Here is a 21,435-nt window from a genome sequence, read left to right on the forward strand (position 1 = left end):
CTCTAATGTGTTAATGAGATTTCTGGTATCCTATTGTCACTGGTTTTGCGAAATGTGTGCAGTTTCATTATTTTTTTTGTTGTCAATATTCATGTGTTTTAATTTTGAATATGCTAACTTGATTTTGATATTGACGTTTCAACCAAAATTTGCTCAATCTATTTTACACTTTAAAATTTTTTTAGTCTTCTATTTCCCTCCAGCATCTACCATCAAAACGTGATTTATCTTCTTTTTCTTGTATCCCACATAATCTAAATGGGTAAAATTATTGGACTAAACATGGCAGCATCTAATGTGTGACTAGAACAATACACTCTACAACCACAGTATATATATATATAAACTATATCTGTAGAATAATGAATTTTGCTTTAACAGTAATATCATTGGCTCATTTTGCATATTTTGCTGACCGAGGAAGAATTAGGGACGAATTATGGTGACATTTCAATTAAGCTTCCGCAAATCCCACCACTCAAAACCTGACGTGCTTTTTACATAAAGATCCCCAGATAGGGACCAAAATATGGGTCAGTCTCGGCACAAGGGAGCAGTCGAAACAGCAGAACATCATGTTGGGACAGCCTGGGGCCACACCAATGCCATTTCACGGTTTGTGAATATTTCCTGGAAACGTTCTACCAACAATAGACAACAGAGAATGGAATAAAACAGCTGAAACTCAACAAATTTAATTTTACCAAGAAATACGCCCAGCTAAATATGATCGAAGTGTGATGAGGATAGTACAAAATTTCATGGCAAATTCCTCTGGAAATGTCCTTCCATTCTTACAACAACTGATGGCAAACCAGACAATAGAGGCCAGAGATATCATATTTCCAAATTTCAAACTACAAAGATCAGATTGTACAAATACATTTTGTAAATCATGTTTCTTCATTGCTCTCATTGCCCTTAGATGTACTACAGTAGCTACATAATATTGTCTCTGGTCCCGTTTGTTGGAATGACTGAACATGCTGCAAACAGGTGTCCTCCCATCCCCCTCCAGAGCCTCCTGCAATGATCCTTAACTGGGGAAGTCCTTTAAAGAAAACTAAAAGAACTCGGCACAGCTTGCCACTAATGACTGGGAGCGGAGGAGCAGAAATTATGGGTTGACAAAACGGGGGACAGCGTTAAAAGTGGTGGGAAGAACGCGGAGGCGCCATAAATTCTGTACAGCGTTAAATGCGTCTTCCCGAGCCCCGGACGTGCAAATTGTACTTGAGATGGGCAGAAGAAAAATGAGGACCCACGCGGAGTAATCTGGAGAGCATTACCGAGAGTGTGCCGACTCTTATCGTCTCCCATTATGGCACAATTAAGACTTTCATTAATGCACCGCCACTTGCAGAAGGGGGGAGAGAACCGCCATCACGGCAATTAAACATTCGAAGATCTCGGACGCACTTTCCGCGCAATTACGGCAAGACGGGGAAGTGCTTATTGTATATTGCCAAGAAGTGGGATTTGATTTCATGCCTGAGACATCGATCACTACAGCCGGATCCCTTCCCTCCATTCCGTTATGATTTGTCTGCGTCGTAAAAGAGAGAAACCGGTCACCGTCATTTGGGGCGATTTTGTCCTAACTCGAGCTAAAGAATGTCATTTGGCAGGTGCGGAGGCTTCGGGTGGAAACATAACAAATAAATATGGGGCCTAAATATTCAATAGCGGCGGCGAAAATCCTCAAGCGTCCTCAAATGGACAGGCTTACTACGGAACCCTGCTTAATGTCAAAGTTATCTACGAAACCAAAACCACTCCACAATCGTCCCTAAAAGCAATATTCACCGCCGAGCTGATTCCAAGCCCCGGCGCTGGCATTTCTTCCACCCAGCGTGCCGCAAATCCCACCTCCATGCCACATGCGGGGACGCAGGCCCATTACCGTCCATAATTAAACGGCCACGGACTGTCATTTGCAACTTTTGGTCACTTCCAGGCGCGTGTGCTTATCAATCTCTTCTCAAGTGTGCGGAGTTAACCGTGCCTGCTTCCCCATTTTTACTAATACCCGATCGAGCACTACACACCTAGATAATCCAATATAAAGGGCACCGGCGAACAGAGGGGGAATTATGAAATACTGATGACCATGCCAAAAACATATTAGAAAACATTACACTGCGTAAGTCTAATTCTTCATCTGGAGCGGCCCCGCCGTCATTTGGACAGACACATTTCGAGAGAAGGCCGCTTCGCTTGCCGAACACACGCACGGCCCAGGTGACAACACAGGTGAGTTGTAGTAACCGTTGTGACGATCGAGTCTTAAACAGAGCCTTTCTTTTGTTTCTTTAATTCCAGATAGCAGGGAGGCTTTGTGTGTGAATGTTGTGTGTGTGTGAATGCGTGGGAGGCACAGTAAGTGGGTTGGACAGGTTGTCGGGGACAGATGCGTTGGAGCCGGGTCGAAATTGTCATTCCAGAAGTGATGGCCCGACCGGCAGCACACACACACACACACGCAGTGCCGCGTCACCTTTAGCTCCTGCTGGAAAAAATGCATGTCCGATGAGGCAGAATTAAGTAGAGACGCAGCCTCGCGAGCACCCAGGGCTGCCATAAAACACCCGCATGCCATTCCAGCCGCAGTGATTGGGCACAGCGGTGCAGGTGGAGAGTAGAAGCAAAGGCAGACGCAGCCGACATCAAAGTTCTCGGACAGCCATTAATTTTCGGTAATAAGGGTTTGCGACAGAGGCTTTCTCCGCTGTCCGAGTCAAAGTGGAGAGACACTGATTCGTCAGAAAACGCAGGAGATATTCCTGCCCTTCGGGGTGAGAGATATCTTCTGAAAGGGATCGTGCCCTTGACATTGCTTTATTGCGCCGCCCATCAACGCACAACTGCCTCGGCGGCCGGGAATCGCGCCCCTCGGGTCCTCGGCCACTTTCCTGCGCTCCTAATCACGAGGTGGGGATCACCGGCAAGACAACTTTGCATCGGGGCAGAACTTGGGTGGACATGGGTACCTGAGCGATGCAGATAAGAACCAACATTGCAAATCTCGACTCCTGCCCATTGTATGTCTTAATACCTGCCCCGAAGCCCACTCTACATCTTCCCCTAATACCTGAGCACTTTCTTATCGAAGAAGATTAGCCAGCAAAGGCCGCCCGCTAAAGCCCAGACAGAATGCTAAAATTTAAAAGCTATTGAAGCAAGCAGATGAAAAATTAGCTTCCCACTGATATACATGCCATTACCAGGTACTTAAGCTGGCCAACTCTTTCTGGTGTCATCTTGTATCAGGCGAATGTGTAATCAGGACGGCAAGCCCTCCGTGTTTTCGCCGCCTTCTGACGAACTATTGACTAAGCCCTCCGTGTTTTATCGACCTAGATATGAGCGTTATGAACTAAAAAGGAGGCTGCACTTCTCTTGACGGGAGTAGACGGGAGTAATGTCGGCCGCGAGTTCTGTTTGATTCGAGTTAATTTTTTCTCTCATGACCCTCTCGCCTACATCGATCGAGGCGGCCGCTTGGCGTGAGTGCTTCTGTCATAACCAACGTAGAACAAACGTAGAAATGTTCTTCCACTTGCCCAATCATGTCTTCTGATCTCTGCCATTAGCGCAAGATGTTTTCCCCGACTTTCAAGTCGTTGATTCTCGAGATATCCCCGGCAAACACGTCTGGTTGTTGATGAACCAGCTGGTTTGACCACTTAAGATTTCTGTCCGGCAAATTCCTTCTCTTTCTGAAGGTGACTTTTTATCATTTTCCTTTTTACAAAATTTCGAAAATATTACTGGTAAGCCTCTCCCCCTTTGACCAGTCATATTCACACTAATTTGAAAACTATTTGCAGACAAAATGCTTACTGCTAACTGGACATCTAATTAACAAGAATGTCTGTCCTTTTTTTTTCGTTATCCAGTAGTTTGTTACATAAACCCTCTCAAATATCTGGAATGAAAGTAATATCATCTCTGGCGCTGAAAAAGTGTTTACAGAGCACTGATCAAAGGTGCAAACAGTTTTAAGTGTGTCAACAGTTTTTTTTTCAAAATATAAAGGTCATTTTCTCTCTGGGGAATCCTTAGTAAGACAAACAACCATGTTTCGTTCCACTGGACAAACTTCGAGAGATGTCATCCCTCCAAATCAGATCTGATTATTTGCGATGACCAAAGTCAGCACCAGCCAAATTAAGTTACCCCGAGCGAAACTCTCTGAGAGAAATTCCCTGCCAGACGAAAAAAAAAAAGAAGGAAACCAGCGCCCTTCCTCCGATAGGCGGGTGGAAACGACGACGGAATTCCGAATCTCGGAAACACGATTGTGATGACCACGTCAGCTTCGCGGATATTATCCGTTTACCTCTCCCATAAATTTCCCGGCGAAATTGGAGAAACAAACAGTGGACCATTCATCGTTCGGTGGTTATATTTCCCCAAGGTGTGACGTTGGACTTCCCTGACTGTATAGCTCCAGAGATAAGTCCTCTCCCCGGGGACCAGGGATTTGTACAAGGAAAAGAAAGCGCATATATTGGAGAAGACAAATGACGGCTTGGGTATTCTGAGATGGATGCCTGAATCAGCCGGCACATATTGGACCTGGCTGACACGCCGCGCACGCGTCGGAATTTATTCGCCACGAGGTAATGAATAAGAACTTTTGCCGTGACAAGTTTGGGCTGTATCGGACACTGGAAATTACAAGATAAGCTACTCAGCGAAACTGCCCTCATCCTCTCGCAGAGTGCAACGATCTCAGAACTTGAGTCTCTGGATAACTTTTCTGTTTAAGAAACACACATATCTGAGTCCAATATGCAGCCAGCTTGAACTGTGACTTAACAAACATATCAATACTAATTTTACTTTCGAATGTCAGAAAAAAATTTGATATAGCCAACAACAATTTCCAAATCATAAGGCAACTACTTTATGTCTGTCAAATACATTATTATTAAATTGTAAAGGCATCATCTTGACCGTCATACTATATCCTGCTTCCAGTTAGTCTCCTCGAAAATCCGAAACTCTTATATAAGTCTACTTATTAGACTACACAGAACATCTGACAACCAGTTTTGTCCATCATTCATGGTTTTCTGTTCTTCCTAATGTTTCACTCAGTGTCGTGCTGATCCATTCTCTGATATTATCCTCCTTCAGTTGCCTCCCCTCTTTCTTCTAGCCATCCGGATTTTGCTCCGCTACGCTAGAAAAAATAGTTTTCCGATTTTTTCCGAGTGCTCCTAGATTGCGAGCACTCTCTCCCAGGTCTGATCATGAACCTGGGCTGACGAAAAAAAAATTCGAGCTGGATAGAGCCCTGTTAGGCAGTCCTCTTAACTCACCAACCCTTAAGAGCAGAGAATGGCGGGCACACCCTCCGCAACACTTTGTCCTTGGTCGTAATTCAGCCGACCTTCAGCCAGACGGAATTTCTCCCGTAAGACATAATTAGATGTGGAGGAAATATTGGCTATAAGTGCATGTAGATAACTACCCACTGCCCGGGAAATATTCTCTATAATTGAGTGTTTCTGCCTGATTTATAGCGGAATGTCCGGACGCTCCAGCTTTCCAAGGGCACGCCTGGTGCAAGGGCCACACAGTGGGGAAACAGTGCCACAATACGTCATACGTGTAGAAAAAAAAAACCTAAAATGTTAGCCTCCATAGCATGCCAAAAACTGGGGGTTTTGGGGGTCTTCATGGTCTTTGGGAGCTTTTATGTGCTATTTTCTGATTGCATGTAGACAACATAGCCGGCCTGGTTGAATTACCCCCATTTTTAGAACTGGGCTAATCAGAAAACAGTCGAAGACCACCAAACCCCCAGTTCTATATGCCTGCTACGGAGGCTACCAAAATGTGTCATAGTTGGACAGAACTTAAAGCTGGTTACTGTATACACAGTTGCTAAGAAAGTGCAAGTAAGAACTAGACTAGAAAAAGGAGTCTGATAATCTTTTAAACAAAGATCCTCGCATAATACGTCATACATGTAGTTGTGTAGAAAAAGTACAACCTAAAAGGTGTCATCGTTGTACAGAACTGTATACACACATTTGCAAAGAAAGTGCAAGTTCTAGACTTGAAAAATGAGTCGGATAATCTTTTAAACAATGATCCTCGCATAATACGTCATACATGTAGTTATGTAGAAAAAGTACAACCTAAAATGTGTCAGAGTTGAACAGAACTAAAGCTGGTTACTGTATACACTCATTTGCAAAGGAAGTGCAAGAACTAGACTAGAAAAAGGAGTCTGATAATCTTTTAAACATTGATCCTTGCACAATATGTCATAGTTTGTGAAAATAGCAAATACTTTGAACTAAAGCTGGAAACTGTATATATACATTTAAAAAAACCGTCTGGCATGTTCTAGACTCTGATAATCTTTTAAATGTTGGTTCTTGCATATGTCATGGTTGCACAGCAAAACGAAAGAACCAACAATGTGTCATCATAGTGACAAAACTGTGTGATGTTAAAATGGGAAGTATAAGCTAAAAAACAGTACAGGCTTGTACACATACGATTTACTGCGCACTTACTTAGACTCTGGTCAGATATTATTAATATAACAGATAATACATTGTACAGTATAAAAATCATGGAAAGCCTGCTCTTTCAAACAACACTGTTGAAATGGGCTGCATTTCCATCAGTGAGACGTAGCAAACAAGGAGTTTTAGACATTCCTTTTCAGTATCTTAATCTTGAAATATACGAGTGATCATAATGCGACATATAACATATCACCTGTGGTGCAAACTAGCCATTTTATGTACATTTTCTCTCTATTTCATGTGATTTATTTCATAGGCCTTGTGCTTTTCTATCACTCAGTGTTAAACATGTTTTGCGATAGGTCTTAACAACGTAGGTGATCATGTTTAGACAATTTCATGACAATGATGACATATTCTTCCATTTTGGGTACTTTTATAGCATTACCTCTGGTTGCAGCGTCTTGTTTTCGGCATTATCGCACCTTGCTCCTTGCTTGTCGATAGAAACAAGATTTCTTTTTCTTCCAGGGTGCAAAAAACGAACAAAAAATCAATCCTCGCACCCAGACGCCATTTATAAAATCAACATCGCAACGCCTCGCAGAAAATATTGCTTGGGTCCCGGTGATTTTTCTATTACGGTTCCCCAAAGTTTCCCGCCCTGTCGATACATCACCTCCTCCTTACCTTCGCTGCTTCGAGTTTCTCCGGCACTTTTTATCGGAGATAGAAAAAACAGGATCAATGCCGAGGCAGGTGTGCTGAGCCTTTATCTGCATCAGTATCGGCCCTTAACAAACTCCACCTCACCTTGTGGACCCTCGGCTTGTCACAGGTGAGAATCAATAATCACAGGTAGTAGACCTTGGCAACGGGGACAAGGTGAAACCACTAACATCTTAAAGATGGTAGCTGCTCGTTTCTCAAGACAGGGCCCGGAATCGCTTCTAAGACAGGACAGGGAACCTGATTGTGAGAAAGCCTGCCAGCAATTTACGAGGTTGAAGCCTTCGGGGCTGGAAATACTGGGCGAATGTGCACCTTAGTGCACCCAAAATTGGAGCTGTGCACCCAATTCTTTTCTGTGGGTGCACCAGTGCAAATATTTTCATAAGCTTATGTATGTAAAGATGTGCAATGTATAGTAGTATACAGCATATCCTTAACATCTAAGTGTCAGAAAAATAATAAAATCTTTGTCATAACATCTAAGTGTCAGAAAAATAATAAAATCTTTGTCATAGTACTTTTCTTTAGAAATGGAACATAAGTTTTGCTGACATTCTACTTATTTAAGTTTTGCTGACATTCTACTTATTTTATCGTATACATGTTATATGGTGCACCCCAAAAATTTTTTAGGTTGGGTGCACCAGTGCAAAATTGCCAAAAATGAATTTCGAGCACTCCAAAGCCTCCCGGCAATTTACGAGATCGAAGCCTTGCTCTTAGGAGTCGAGAGATTTTGTCAGCGGTTCTTCATAAATCTTGGTCCAGGTGGCACCAGTTACCTGCATGGCGCCCTATTTACCTGCACCCCTGCAGGTGTCCCTGCCCAAGAATCCTTTAAGAAACACCGGCAGATCTTTGCTAAGCACCTTCCGTCGATGATGACAAATGGGCAACCCTTCCGCCGGTCTCAAACACCTTCCAATTGTTCTTAGCTTTTCTCCAATCAATACTCCCAAGGGACAACGAGCTCTAATGGACCAAGACTTCTTATTGCAGAAGGAAATCTTACGGAATCTTCTCGTCCCTCTTGGGGAATGTCTTAAGTCTTGTAATATTTCATCGCGCTAAGGAGGTTATAAGAGGAATTGGCCTGGGTTGGTGTTAGGGATCTTATGGACGGTGGATCGGCTCTACGGTCGTTACTCACTTTATTTTCTCCAAGTTTTAAAAAACGGGAGGATCCCACATCCCTCGTTTGCTGGGGAATCGAAGGGCACAACCGTCTTACAGAGGATGAGTGTTTCAAATGCTGGGTGTTTTTTTAATGATTTTGCTCAGTGCAAGACCATAATTTGGGTCGAAGCTAAGTTTGGTTGTAATACTTGAACACCATCTCTTTTGCCTAAGTCAGAAACATCATGATTGAGACAATCTTGACTCCCTAAGATTGAGGAGGACTACATTTTGTAACTGCTTCAATATGTTCTCTCTTTTTTAAAACAAAATTGGTACAAGGCTTTGAAAGACCACTTTTTTGGCACTGAACTAAGCTTGGGTTACTGGAGCAACATCTCTCCTTTCCCTAAGTCAGAAATATCAATGCTGGAAACAAGCTTAACTTACTAAGAGTGAGAACTGACTGCTCCATTATGTCTTCTTTTTTTTAACAAATTTCCTCAGTACAAAGCCAAGAGACCACTTTTTTTGGCACTGAACTAAGCTTGGGTTACTCGAGCAACAATCTCTTCACCCAAGTCAGAAACATCAATGTTTGGAGACAAGCTTACCTCACCGAGAGTTAGGACTAACTAACCCAATAGGAGAAGCAGGGGTTACAAAGGAACATTGAGAACATTCAGCAGCCTTCCCCACTTAGACCAGAATGATTTTGATCCACTCACACTCACAGACACGGTGATGTTGAACCCCTACTCTTTTCAATAAGTGTGGTGGATTCTTTCAACATGCTCAAGGTGTGTTCATTGATTTGAAGAATCAACATTGAAAAGCGAAGATCAAACGCTCAATACAATTGTTTCTACAAGTAAGACAAAGTACATGATTGTACTATAGGTGTCACCAACTTTGTGCTGTTACAATGCATTTTGTCTAGAGTATGTTGGAACAGTATTTTTCCATACAGGGAGGGACATCATACGTGAACCAACATTGATAAATAGGAATTTGCAATTTGTCTGTTCGTCTTTATAGTGGGGATAAACTATGGTGGCTTTTACACATTCTCTGATCACTGTTGGCAGGCTTTAGTTTCTACATATTGTTTCACTTCAAGGAAGCACACTTATAGCCGGCATAACACACTAGCTTCGCAGGCACGCAGAGCGGTGGCAGCTGGCTACATTACACCGATCGACTTGTTACACCCATTCCTTGAACATCTAACTCTAGATATTGTTTAAAGCTATCTAATGATAATGGCCCTACTGTACTTGGTGACAGCAAGTTTCACTCTGCGATAGTTCTGCCTGAAAAAATGAATTCTTTATATAACACCTCAATCCTTGGTTGATAACTCTGGTACTTGAAGGCATGGCTATTTCTTGTTCTCTTCAGGGCTGGTATCAGGTACATTGTACTTAGTAGTTGGGACTGCCATCTCTAATTGCCATGTCCGTCCACCTAAACCGTCATCACCTGAAAAATCTCCAGTCAAAAAGTCTTGCGGTTGTCAGGTAGATTTATGCCTTCTCCTAACTTGTAATCTTGCGTCCTAATCTCCTCTGCTCCGTAGCGACACTGCACGGATTAACACGAGGTGAGAAAACAACTCAAGAAGGACTTACAAATGGACAAATCGTCATGTTTCCCCCCCGACTATCCCTCACTCGGTCCTACCTGTCTCTGGTCATGGTCCTCTCGAGGCTTCAAGATGACAAAGTTTGACATGGCGAGGGCTTAGAATAATCTTAAGACATCACTTCCAATCCGAGTTAAGATGGCAGACAGCCTCCAGGCTGCGCTAGACCGTGACAAGAACTTTAAGAGCCGCTACCGTTTCTGACGGCCATTTGTTGTGGCACAAGGCAGGTCAGGAAACGTCCCTTAGCTGCTATTAACAGCCGACATTCCGACCATCAGAGAGAGGAAGGTGGTGCTTTCCACAGACAGACAGGTGCTGCTAGTGATGTGGTGGAAAGGTGCTAGTATTTAGGCCTAGGAAAAAAAATGTTGTGTTTCATGTTTCCCGACCGACCCTAGAAGTAACTGTATTGTATAAGTTGGATCACTGGAAATCGCCAAAGTCTAATAAAAGAAGAAAGAAAATCCCTACCTACCGACACTGATTTTTTTAGGACTGAAACAGGAAAGAGAAGGTGGTGCTTTCCTCAGACAGACAGGTGCTGCTAGTGATGTGGTGGAATGCTGCCGGTATTTAGGCCTAAGAAAAAAATGCTGTGTTTCCTGTTTTCCCTAGAAAAAAAACTGCCAACCCTAGGCGCAAAACAAATGCATTTCTGACTTTTGGGTAATGGTACATGTATTTCTGTACCTAACCTTAACTGGTCCATGTTCATTTTGTACTGGCCAATACATGTAGGTGTACATGTATATGGATTTTTATTTGCTGCATTGTTTATTTGATTTGATTTGTTGGTGGTTGGATTTTCTTGGATACTATAACATTTCCAGGTGGTCGGATTCAAGTTTTCCTTCCAGCCATTAAGCCATGAGTTTATCTGGACCCGTTGCTCCATTTACAAAGACACACAGGGGCAAACCTTTCCCACAAAGGTTTAAACAGACTGACAGGACAAGGACTGAAGTGATGCGGGCTGAGCGGGGATCAGCGGCCAATTCTGCCGATAATTGGCTGTGCCTTCTCCGACGCTCTGAGCATACTGGCCAAGATCATGGCCGGGAAAGCCAGCTCAGGTCCTGGCTAGATATTTCAGTTTGATCCAGTTTTGTGGGGACTGCAGCGAGACTACTTAAACTCAAAGAGCATTAGTGAGCATGGTGACAAATCTGTTCTTTCCTAAAACTAGAGTAGAATGGAATTTGAAGTCATTGAATAGTGTTTCAAACTTTTCCACTGAATAAGAATTTCATAGTCAGATGATTCAACTAGTGTTATTCTAACACTCTTCATCAGTGAAAAAGTACATGTAAAGCCATAAACACACGTCTGCACACAGTGAAGTACACAAAGTCAAGAGGGCGACCACAGTGTCCTTCCCCGGTGCATTACGACAGAGGTCCTGCCCCTCCCCCTTACTTCCCCTTTCACGCTGCGCAGTCCGCCGCTCAAAGCTCCTAATCCGATTTGTTCAACGGCGGTTTTACCCGTGCGCACCCGGCGGGACCCCCTACCCTCCCCGTATCCATCTTCCACGCTCCGTAATGTGTGGCCCGTCGATTCGCCGGGCACCCTGACCCCGCAAAGATTATCCCCCCCACTCCCTGCCACCGAACTACGCTCCTATCACGGCAAGTCGCGCAACTCTGACCCGAACTCAGATCCCGAGTTATTATTTCTGATTCGGCAGTTCATTAAACGCCAGTCACTTTGTCCCGGGGAGTATTGTGGGCCAGGGAGTCAAGATAATCTGGACACCTAATTATAACAACAGGTTTCGGGGACGGGAGGGGCTATATTAGCTGCCAGCCGTGACGGGTAGGCATGGCAGGTGACCTGACGACTTTGCAGTCGTAATAAAGAATTTCTGGGCTCCGGTTTTATGAGGCCAACACTTTTTGGCTTGAGCTTTATTGATTGCGAGAACCCCAGGTGCGGCGAAGGTGGGGAATTGCACGCACCTGTAGCGCCGGAATTATTATAAGGACGGCATTGTTTTTACCTTAGTCTGACAATCACTCCTGACAGCCTAACTTAGTTTGTTCTTGTAAGTCAGATTAAAAGTGCTACTTTGATACAAATGAGATGACTTGGCAAGAACTTTATGCTTTGTCTGGTGTTGCTTTGTTTGTAGATGTGATTGTTGATTGGTTGTTTAACTAGATTGTAAACTGGTTGGTTAGTTCATTGGTTGGTTGGTTGGTTGGTTAATTAGTCTTCTGGTTGGCCAGTTGGTTGATTGCTTGGTTTACTAGTAAGTTAGTTGGTTGGTTGGTTGGTTGGTTTGTTTGTTGGTTAGTTGGTTGGTTGGCTGATTTATTGGTTGACTGGTTAGTTTTTTCACTGGTTGGTTTACTAGTTGGTTGGTTAGCTAATTGGTTGGTTGGTTAGTTAGTTGGTTGGTTAGTTGGTTGATTGATTGATTTACTAGTTGGTTAGTTGATTGATTGGTTAGTTAATTTGTTGGTTTACGGGCTGGTAGTGGTATCTCCCTTTTGCCTAACCCAGTAAGGAACAGTCTCCAAGCAGACGTTCAGAACAGACTCCAAGGGAAACACATATTCTGACTGGCCAGGTCCCTGACACACTGTTGTATCCAGAACTGTGCTTTATCCAAAAGCATGCTCAAGCACAGTTCTGGATAGTCCACGCATATCCAGAATCACGCCTGGGGCAAATCTACATTCTTGGATACACAGAGAGTATCCAGAACCGTGCCTGATCCTTACCCTAACCCATTCAGGCATAGAACTAGATAGGCACGGTTCTGGATACAATACACATGTAGCATAGGTGCATGTTGAACCTGTGAAGCCAGACAAAACATTACAATCTTCCATTCCAACATCTGCTTGGAGAAGAATGCCTAATATAAATTTGGCGCCAAAATGCTGCCACAGTTTTAAGCCAACTTAATTTCTCTCATTGAAAATGTAGCTAATTATCCTTAGTTAGAGTGAAATTTTCTCAACTGCCAAAAAATCTGTCGGCAGTACATGTACTTTGAATAATTGTTTCCTAAGCAAAGATAAATCACTTCCTGACATATTTAATTTAGTTTCACAGCTTATCAGCAACTTGCATCTGATAAACTTACTACCTGGAGTGCCAAACACCAGGAGAATTCTCTGTGTAAAAGAATGGGGCTGGCTTAAAACGTGCCTTGCTTTCGTAGTACATTATAGAAGGAAAACATATTGTTTTTGCTCAGTTTCGTCCTCTTCTTCTCCAAACAAATAAGGTCAATGGCCTGAACCAGACGTCTGTCACCATGGTAACTGGTGTTGGGTTACATCATGTTGCAATTTTATAGCAGGAGAGATTTAGACTGTTGTCACCATATATATGAATGTGTTTGAGCAATTAACAGAGCAGACCACATGCAAAGGTAAACATTATGCATTTGCCAAGTGCAAATGTTATCTTTCTAGTTTCATTTTATTTCACCACAACAAGGACAGCCTTGCCTTCCTTTCCTTTCCTTTGAGTTCTTTGTTGCGTTCGCTGCAACAACTTTGATGACTTTTGATGTCAGAGCATGCCTGCTGTCAACTGACTCAGACTTGGTCTTTTGGTCTTTTGGTTGGTTGGTTGGCTGGTTGGCTGGTTGGTTGGTTGGTTGGTTGGTTGGTTGGTTGGTTGGTTGGTTGGTTGGTTGGTTGGTTGGTACCCCATACATGACTCTTGAGCTGTTATCCACCCAAAACTCCTGCCATGAACTTTGCTCCCCCTCCCCCATAACCTTAAAACAAAGTACCCCTTGTCCCTCCTTAATTCCCCACCTGACAGCTTAATTGTGTGATTTGTCTACCTGTCCATTGTCAGGTGCCACACCTGCTGTTAACCTTTTCCCTGCTGCCTAAACCCATAACCAATGGCAACAGAAATTTTGGTGTCAAATGACTACCTTAGTAGGCTGAACTTTAGTTAAGTCTCTATATATGGAGTAAAATTTTCAGTTTTGGTCATATGTGATAACTTGTACTCAATAATAATTGCATGTGCACGTGGAGGTATATTTGAACAATACGTAGTTTATTAGTTTCATCAAGAAGGTTAATATGTTTGCAGTGCCGTTTGTTGGTTGAGGTAGCATGTCGGTAAAACATACTGCGCCCATGGAAAACCTGGATTTTTCAGTTTTTGTTGGGTGTTTGGTCAACGTCAGCATCAGAATTTTGCCGGTTGCAGACGATATCTTTTACAACACAACATTTGAAAACTATAGAATGAAATGTCTTAAATACAAGAATACAACCTTGAGCTAGAAAGGTAACATTTGCAAAGCAAATGCATAATGCTTACCTTCACATGTGGTCTGCTCTTTTAATTCTTACTCAAATACATTGATTTCATATATATGGTCAGACAGGAGTCTAAATCCCTCCTGCTATAAAATTGCAACATTATGTAACCCAACACCAGTTACCATGGTGAGAGACGTCAACAAGTCAGGTCATTGGCCTGGTCAGAGGTCAGTGTTTGGAATGGAAGAAGAGGAAACGTAGCAAAAACAATATGTTTTCCTTCGGTAAACATAACAAGAAGTTCTACCGAAGTGCTATGCACAATATATACAACGCTCGAAATGAATTGATTATTCAAACTTCTACAATTTATCCCAGTTTCTCTAAACTTACAGACCAAGAAAAAACTATTCTTCTTTTAACTTCCCAAAACCCACAAATTTTGGGAAAGGTGGGACATTACGTCTTCCATGGTTTACAGAAGAGAAGTCAAATCCTTCAGACATAGTTTTAGACTTAGTTATAGTTCTAGACAGCTACCTTTATCATGTAGACTTTAGTTATTTTATACTCTGTTTCATTGTTCTTTTATGTTTTGTAATTTGCAATTAGCCTCCGGGCAAGAATTTGCAATAAACTTTTCAATATATTACGTTTTGCGTAGGCACGGTACGTTCTGCTGACGTTCCAGTTGTAGTTTGTTTGTTGACACTTCCCCCTAGACTTGCACTTCCTTGTCATGTGACCCTGACATGTGTTCACAAGGAGACTTGAGAAGTGGTACAAGATTGCTAAGACTGCCTGGTATGTGACCCTTGACATAACACATGGCCTTGGCCACCCCTGTACTGCTAATAGTAGAACCATGTTGACTATACATGTAGGGTCTAAAAAAATCACCAAAATTGACATGAAAGTGACTATTAAACTGGTGGACGTACCAACTACTACCAGCCCAGAAAAGAACAAGAAACAGTCATGCCTTCAAATATCAGAGTTATCAACCAAGGACTGAGGTGTTCAAAAACTAATTCTTTCCTATTATAAACACTATCGCAGAGTGGAACTCACTGTCACCAAGTACAGTAGGGGCATTATCATTAGATAGCTTTAAACAATGTCTAGAGTTAGATGTTTAAGGGTTAGGTGTAACAAGTTGTTCAGTGTAATGTAGCCAGCTGCCACCGTGCTGTGTGCCTGCAAAGCTGGTGTGTTACACCAAAGGGCGGTTATACCGGCTATACAGATACAGAAGCTAGTATGTTACACCAAAGGGCGGTTATACCGGCTATACAGATACAGAAGCTGGTATGTTACACCAAAGGGCGGTTATACTGGCTATACAGATACAGAAGCTGGTGTGTTACGCCGAAGGGCGGTTATACCGGCTATACAGATACAGAAACTGGTGTGTTACGCCAAAGGGCGGTTATAGTTTATACTGGCTATACAGATACAGAAATGCTACCAATTTGAATCACGTTTTAGTCTACCAAAAACTAACCTCAACATAACAAGGACAGGTTGTCAGTTGCCTGTATTTCATGGCTATTAAAATGTCAAAGTCAAGAATTGTAACAGGTACAATGTATGGCAAGCGCTTCAGAGTTATTACATATCTAGCTGATCTACTCTAACGTCTACAGTATTTCTTATAACTTAAACTGTATGTATTGAGACTAACACTATACTCTTTTGTATAAAGTACCTTTAGGTGTAACATTATACCAGTTATATACATTGTCATTAGTAAGTCTGGACTGTTACATTTGAGCCACTCACACCGGGAAGGACCCCTACTCTTTTTGATAAGTGTGGTGGGTTCTTTAACGTGCGTGGGGTGTGGCTGTCCCAACCACAGGACCTCCATTTAACCTTCTATCCAAGGGACATCGATAGCCAAAGCTAGGTACTCATTTCACCTGAATGAAGTGAGGAAAGTTGTGTAAAACGCCTTCCCTTTTCCCTGTTTGTGCATATAATCTATCAATGAACATGTCTGTATAACTTTAGGTCAATACGTTTTTGTCCTGCCCTTAAGGGTGGCCCTATAAACATGCCCTGGTAGGTGGGAGTAGAATAAACAACAGGTGTTGACATTGGCGTGCACAAAGAAAGGTCACAGGTACACAAAAGGAAGGTCAAATGAACCATTGTCTAGACAAGGATTTGTATAGACTTAAGAGTCATTAGTTAGATACTTAATGGTTTTCTAGTCTTACCTAATATTTGGTATAAATGAGATTTTGTTATGAAGCCTTAAGTTGATATTGAAAGTATAGTTGATGTATAATGTTATAATATAGTTTGCCACTTAAACCGTGGTGTGGAATTGTAGCTTTCTTGTCTGCTCCTTTCTCTCTCTCTCTCTCTATCTATCTTATCTCTCTCTCTCTCTCACACACACACAGACAGACACACAGACAGACATAAAGACGAACCAACATAACTAAGCCTCAATTCCTAGCTTGCATGTGTGGAAGGTATCATTTAGAGTATCTGACACATATGGCAATGCCACCTCTCCCTCTAGGTTTCAATAACCAAAACAAAGATAGTATAGTTTACATTGACCTCAATATGTGTGCTCTTGTAGACACTTGCCTCAGAGACTGATCGAAAATATACACAGTTGACATACCCCAACTGTTCCAAGTAAGATTTGAATGTCTGTCTTTGGCTGAAAGGCCCTGTCTGTGAAATATGCCAAAATTTTGACACTATATTACATTTCAGTTATAACTAAAAGTTATTAGACAATGGGCTTGAATATCTTTCAAAATGTTTTTTACATTGAAAGATATGATAACATTGTATAGTATGGGGTGTCAAAGTTGTTAGTGTCAGTTTCCACACACTGACACAGAGCAATCAGAAAGAAATAGGTCAAACTTAAGTGGGGGGGGGGGGTAACTAGCTATCAAAATATTGGGCATTGGACAGATAAGACAATTTTTATTGTATCGTACTGTTCGAAAGGCAAAATGTAGTCAGGAAACTGAGGACATTTTCTTAAGAACTTCTAGTTCTTTCACCAGTTAAGGCAACCCTCCATTCAACTACTACAGTGAAAAATTAAAGTCAACACAATGTAATAAACAAATAACAGTGCTGTATCACTTTGCAATAATAGTACATGTACCAGTCTGTCAATTCTAAGATTTACTTAATTTTGCTTGAATTCGTCCTCAAAATTTGCATGTGTGAGACTGCATTAGCCTAACCCTCTGCAAATGTATAGCTGCACGTTGTCCTATATTTCTGTGGAGAGCCCAGTGCTTACAATATATCACTCTACACTGCACAGCAAGCTTTGCTGTCCATGTACCACAAATAGTACAGGAAATGAGATCTCCAAGTCCGCAGAAAGAAATGGTAAAAAAAGGCTTCTGGAACCAATGAAACTGTAACTCAGGTTCTATGTGCCTCTGTAAATCAGGCCAGACATCCAGACTACCTGTTGATAATACATTAAGTAAAAATCAAAACTTTATGTTTAAAAGTTAAAGTTGTAATTAATGTACCAAATATTTAAGGGGAACTGTGACAATATTAAATTTACAGTTGAATGATGTCAGAAGAATTAAAGACCACTTTCTCTATCATTTTGTAGTGCATAAAAAGTTATAAAATTTTCCATAATAAAATCATATAATTGACTTAAAATACAACTAGCTTTGCTCAAGGAAAAAAAAGAAACACAGAATGGTATGAAAGGAATCTTTTCCTAGCAAAATTGTTTTCCTTGTCCTCAGTCAAGGTCATTGACACTACTTAAGTGCACGCCCTTAGTAAACTTAAGAGGGTGTTCATGACAAGTGTCAAATTACCCCTTCACTTCAGAGACTTGCCTAGTATCTGAAGTGTTTTCTTTTTCTTTCACAGCTAGATGTCACAGAAAGACTTTCTGGAAAAGAGAACACTGGAGTCTGGAAAAGTAGGAACATTCGTTACGACATGTACTCCCTTAATTAACTTAAGAGGGTGTTCATAAGTATCAAATTACCCCTTCAGAGACCCGCCTAGTATTTGAAGTGTTTCTCTCTTGTTTTCAAAGCCAGCTTTTGCATTTCGCAGACAAGACTTTCTGGAAAAGAGAACTGGAGTCTGGAAAAGTAGAGACATTCATTACAACATGTACGCCTTTAGTAAACTTAAGAGGGTGTTCATGACAAGTATCAAATTACCCCTTTAGAGACCCGCCTAGCTTCTGAAGTGTTTCTCTCTTGTTTTCAAAGCCAGCTTTCGCATTTCGCAGACAAGACTTTCTGGAAAAGAGAGTTGAAGTCTGGAAAAGTAGGAACATTCGTGAAACATGTGTTAGTCCTTATCTGTTGCGTTGCACGCCGTGATGACTCCAGGCGCGCGGCTTCTGATGATGACACATGATGGATGATTTGTTGTGCCGCTCCATCCAACATGGCGACTGCAGACGACATTTTTACTGTCCCCGCTATATCCTCCCCGCTTTTTATAACGTCGGGGATTTCTAGCGTCGCGACAACTAGCATACTCGCTGAAAAATGGGAATTTCTGGTTATTCTGAGGGAAATTTGGGGTAAGGGATGCTTGGGGAGAGAAATAAAGTTCAAAAATACCTAGTTTTTCGGCGAGAGCGTCGATCTTGCGTAGCGCTTCGGGGACGTCGTCTTGCTTCTGGCAGATGAGCTCGATTTCTCCGACCCTGAAGCCGAAATCGGTCTGGTCCAGGTCGATCTTGAAGCCTCCCTCCAGAGTGTAGGTCTTCCTGTCGGTCTGGAAGTTACAGAACGGTTCGCAGCTTGCCCTTCGCACCAACTCGTCCACGCTTCCCGCTCGCACGTTTAAAATGGCCGCCAATTGTTTCAGGATGTCGGCCTCGTGCTGTAGCTCGACATACTGTTCCACTAGACTAGCACGGTCCCTGCTAGCAGGCGGGCACTTCAGTTCCCACCTTCCCTCTCTCTTCCTTAGCCAGTGGTCTGCTAGCGTTAACACAAACTCCTCTGTGTCGAAATACACGTCGTGGAACGACGACTCTTCTTTGCAGACGGCTCCGGCCTTTCTGAGCTTTTCCTCGCTCCCCTCGCTAAAGCTGAACTTTCTTTCCACTTCGATAACTCCCGATGGTTTGTTGTTGTGATCGCGGGGCCCGCTTGCGCCCTCCCCACCGCCTGCCACATCGCCGCCCTCCCCCTTAGTACCCGCGCTACTACTACCGCCGCCTTCCTGCACTTCCATGTCAACCGCCGATAGTACGATTCGCCGGTGGGTCTGCAGCCTAAATACATTCATGGTAATGTATGGAACGCACCGGCAAGGCAGTCAGTCTAGTCGCCCAGCGCCAAATAAAGTAAACACAGCCACAATAGAGTGCTGCTGAATGGCGGGCATCGATCGTTTCGGCAGATAACAGCCAGCCGACCCCCGGAAGTCAGTCTGACGTCACGCACGGGCTTTCCCCGCCACAGCCAAACCACACACAAATTTTTTAGGGGGAGGATCCAGTGTGCAACGCGAGGGGACAAACTTTTAAACTACAAGAAGGTAACATTTGCAAAGCAAATGCATAATGTTAACCTTCGCATATGGCCACAGACACACACACAATTTTTAGGGGAGGATCCAGTGTGCAACGCGAGGGGAGAAACTTTTCTTAAAGTTTAACTAGGAAGGTAACATTTGCAGAGCAAATGCATAATGTTTACCTTCGCATGTGCTCTGCTCTGTTGATTCTTACTCAACACATCCATATAGATATATATGGTCAGACAGGAGTCTAAATTCCTCCTATAAAATTGCAACATGATGTAACCCAACACCATGGTGACAGAAGACTCATCTAGGTCATTGACCTTATTTGTTTGGAGAAGAGGAAGAAGAAACAGAGCAAAAACAATACAAACATAACTAGAGAAAGCATTCTTGCCAGATTGGTTGCTATGTGGAAATTTGTCTGAACTGTTGTCGTAAAATTTACGCAACACGAGTTGATCAACTTTCTCAATTTAAGAAACTCCAAATACGAATCCTTCGAAGAAGGAACATTTGCTAATCTACCCTTGAAAGTCGCATTACTTTTATTTCCGTGATAGTCGAAGCGATTGAAGAAATAAGTTCTTGGATATGTCGCGGACAACTATGTTGTGCGCAGGACATGTGGGTTTCTTTCATTAAAAATTATTTTAAAAAACGCATTGCTCTGACGTTATATACATATACATGGGAGACTTTTAGAGTAAGCCGGACTAAGAAAAATATCGACTTTTTCTTGCTCCTCAGCTGGGGTGAATATCAGCTTGTTGCACAACGCTAGCAGTCGGAACGCATAAGAATACAAATTACTTCAGCGCTCTTCTTGTGGCGTTACTGAGTGCGGGGGAACATGAGTTCTTGAAAATACAATATTTGTAAAGCATGTTTCACTGCCCATACAAACTACAACTAAATGATTGGACAGTTGCTGATTCTGGTACCATGTTCAGGCATAGTCAACGCGTATCCAGAACCATGTCTAAGGCAAATCTACGTAGATTGGATACACGGAGACTATCCAGAACCGTGCCTGATCCTAACCCTGACCCTGACCCACTCAGGCATAGAACTAGATAGGCACGGTTCTGGATACGATAGAGACTATCTAGAACCGTGCCTGATCCTAACCCTAACCCTAATACTGTAGTTCAGACAAAGAAATAGATGGGCACGGTTCTGGATACGATAGAGACTATCCAGAAGATAGAGACTATCCAGAACCGTGCCTGATCCTCACCCTAACCCATTCAGACATAGAACTAGATGGACACAGTTCTGGATACAGTAATGGTGTTGGTCAGTGTTACATGTGTAAGTGTAGACTGCGTAGTTGTCTGTCTTCCTCGCGTTGATTTGAGCCGCTATCTCCTGTGCCGTAGCCTGTAGCGTACAGCACTGCCAGTGTGTGCATTACGTGATGCTATCTGCTCTGCGCTTGTAAGTGCAGTGGGGATGCCTGATGCCCTGCATTCCCTTGAGAAATGGGTGAAATATCAAATATTTCCTCTAGAACCTGTGTAGTATATAATATATACAACTGGTCATTGTACTCTTTATAAATATAGCATAGCGTAGCTTTTCGAATCGGTTCAGTGTAGGTGCATTTGTTTGAAGGAAGGAAGGAAGGAAGGAGGAGGAGGAGGAGGAAGAGAGAGAGAGAGAGAGAGAGAGAGAGAGAGAGAGAGAG

The 21,435-nt window shown here is 42.6% G+C and overlaps 1 protein-coding gene across 2 annotated transcripts in view; it reads right to left on the minus strand.

The window, feature by feature from the left end:
• LOC109479368 (thiamine-triphosphatase-like) overlaps nt 1-19,646 on the minus strand; it is a 106,315-nt gene extending 86,669 nt beyond the window's left edge. For both annotated transcript variants that reach the window (XM_019781323.1, XM_019781324.1), the window contains exon 1: nt 18,833-19,646. In XM_019781323.1, coding sequence (XP_019636882.1) covers nt 18,833-19,508 — 676 coding nt within the window. In that variant the 5' untranslated portion in view covers nt 19,509-19,646. The remainder of the gene's footprint in view (nt 1-18,832) is intronic.
• Between the last annotated feature and the right edge of the window lie 1,789 nt (nt 19,647-21,435).

This window comes from Branchiostoma belcheri, unplaced genomic scaffold (assembly GCF_001625305.1).
Source record: "Branchiostoma belcheri isolate BF01 breed outbred unplaced genomic scaffold, Haploidv18h27 scaffold48, whole genome shotgun sequence".
Taxonomy (NCBI): Eukaryota; Metazoa; Chordata; class Leptocardii; order Amphioxiformes; family Branchiostomatidae; genus Branchiostoma; species Branchiostoma belcheri.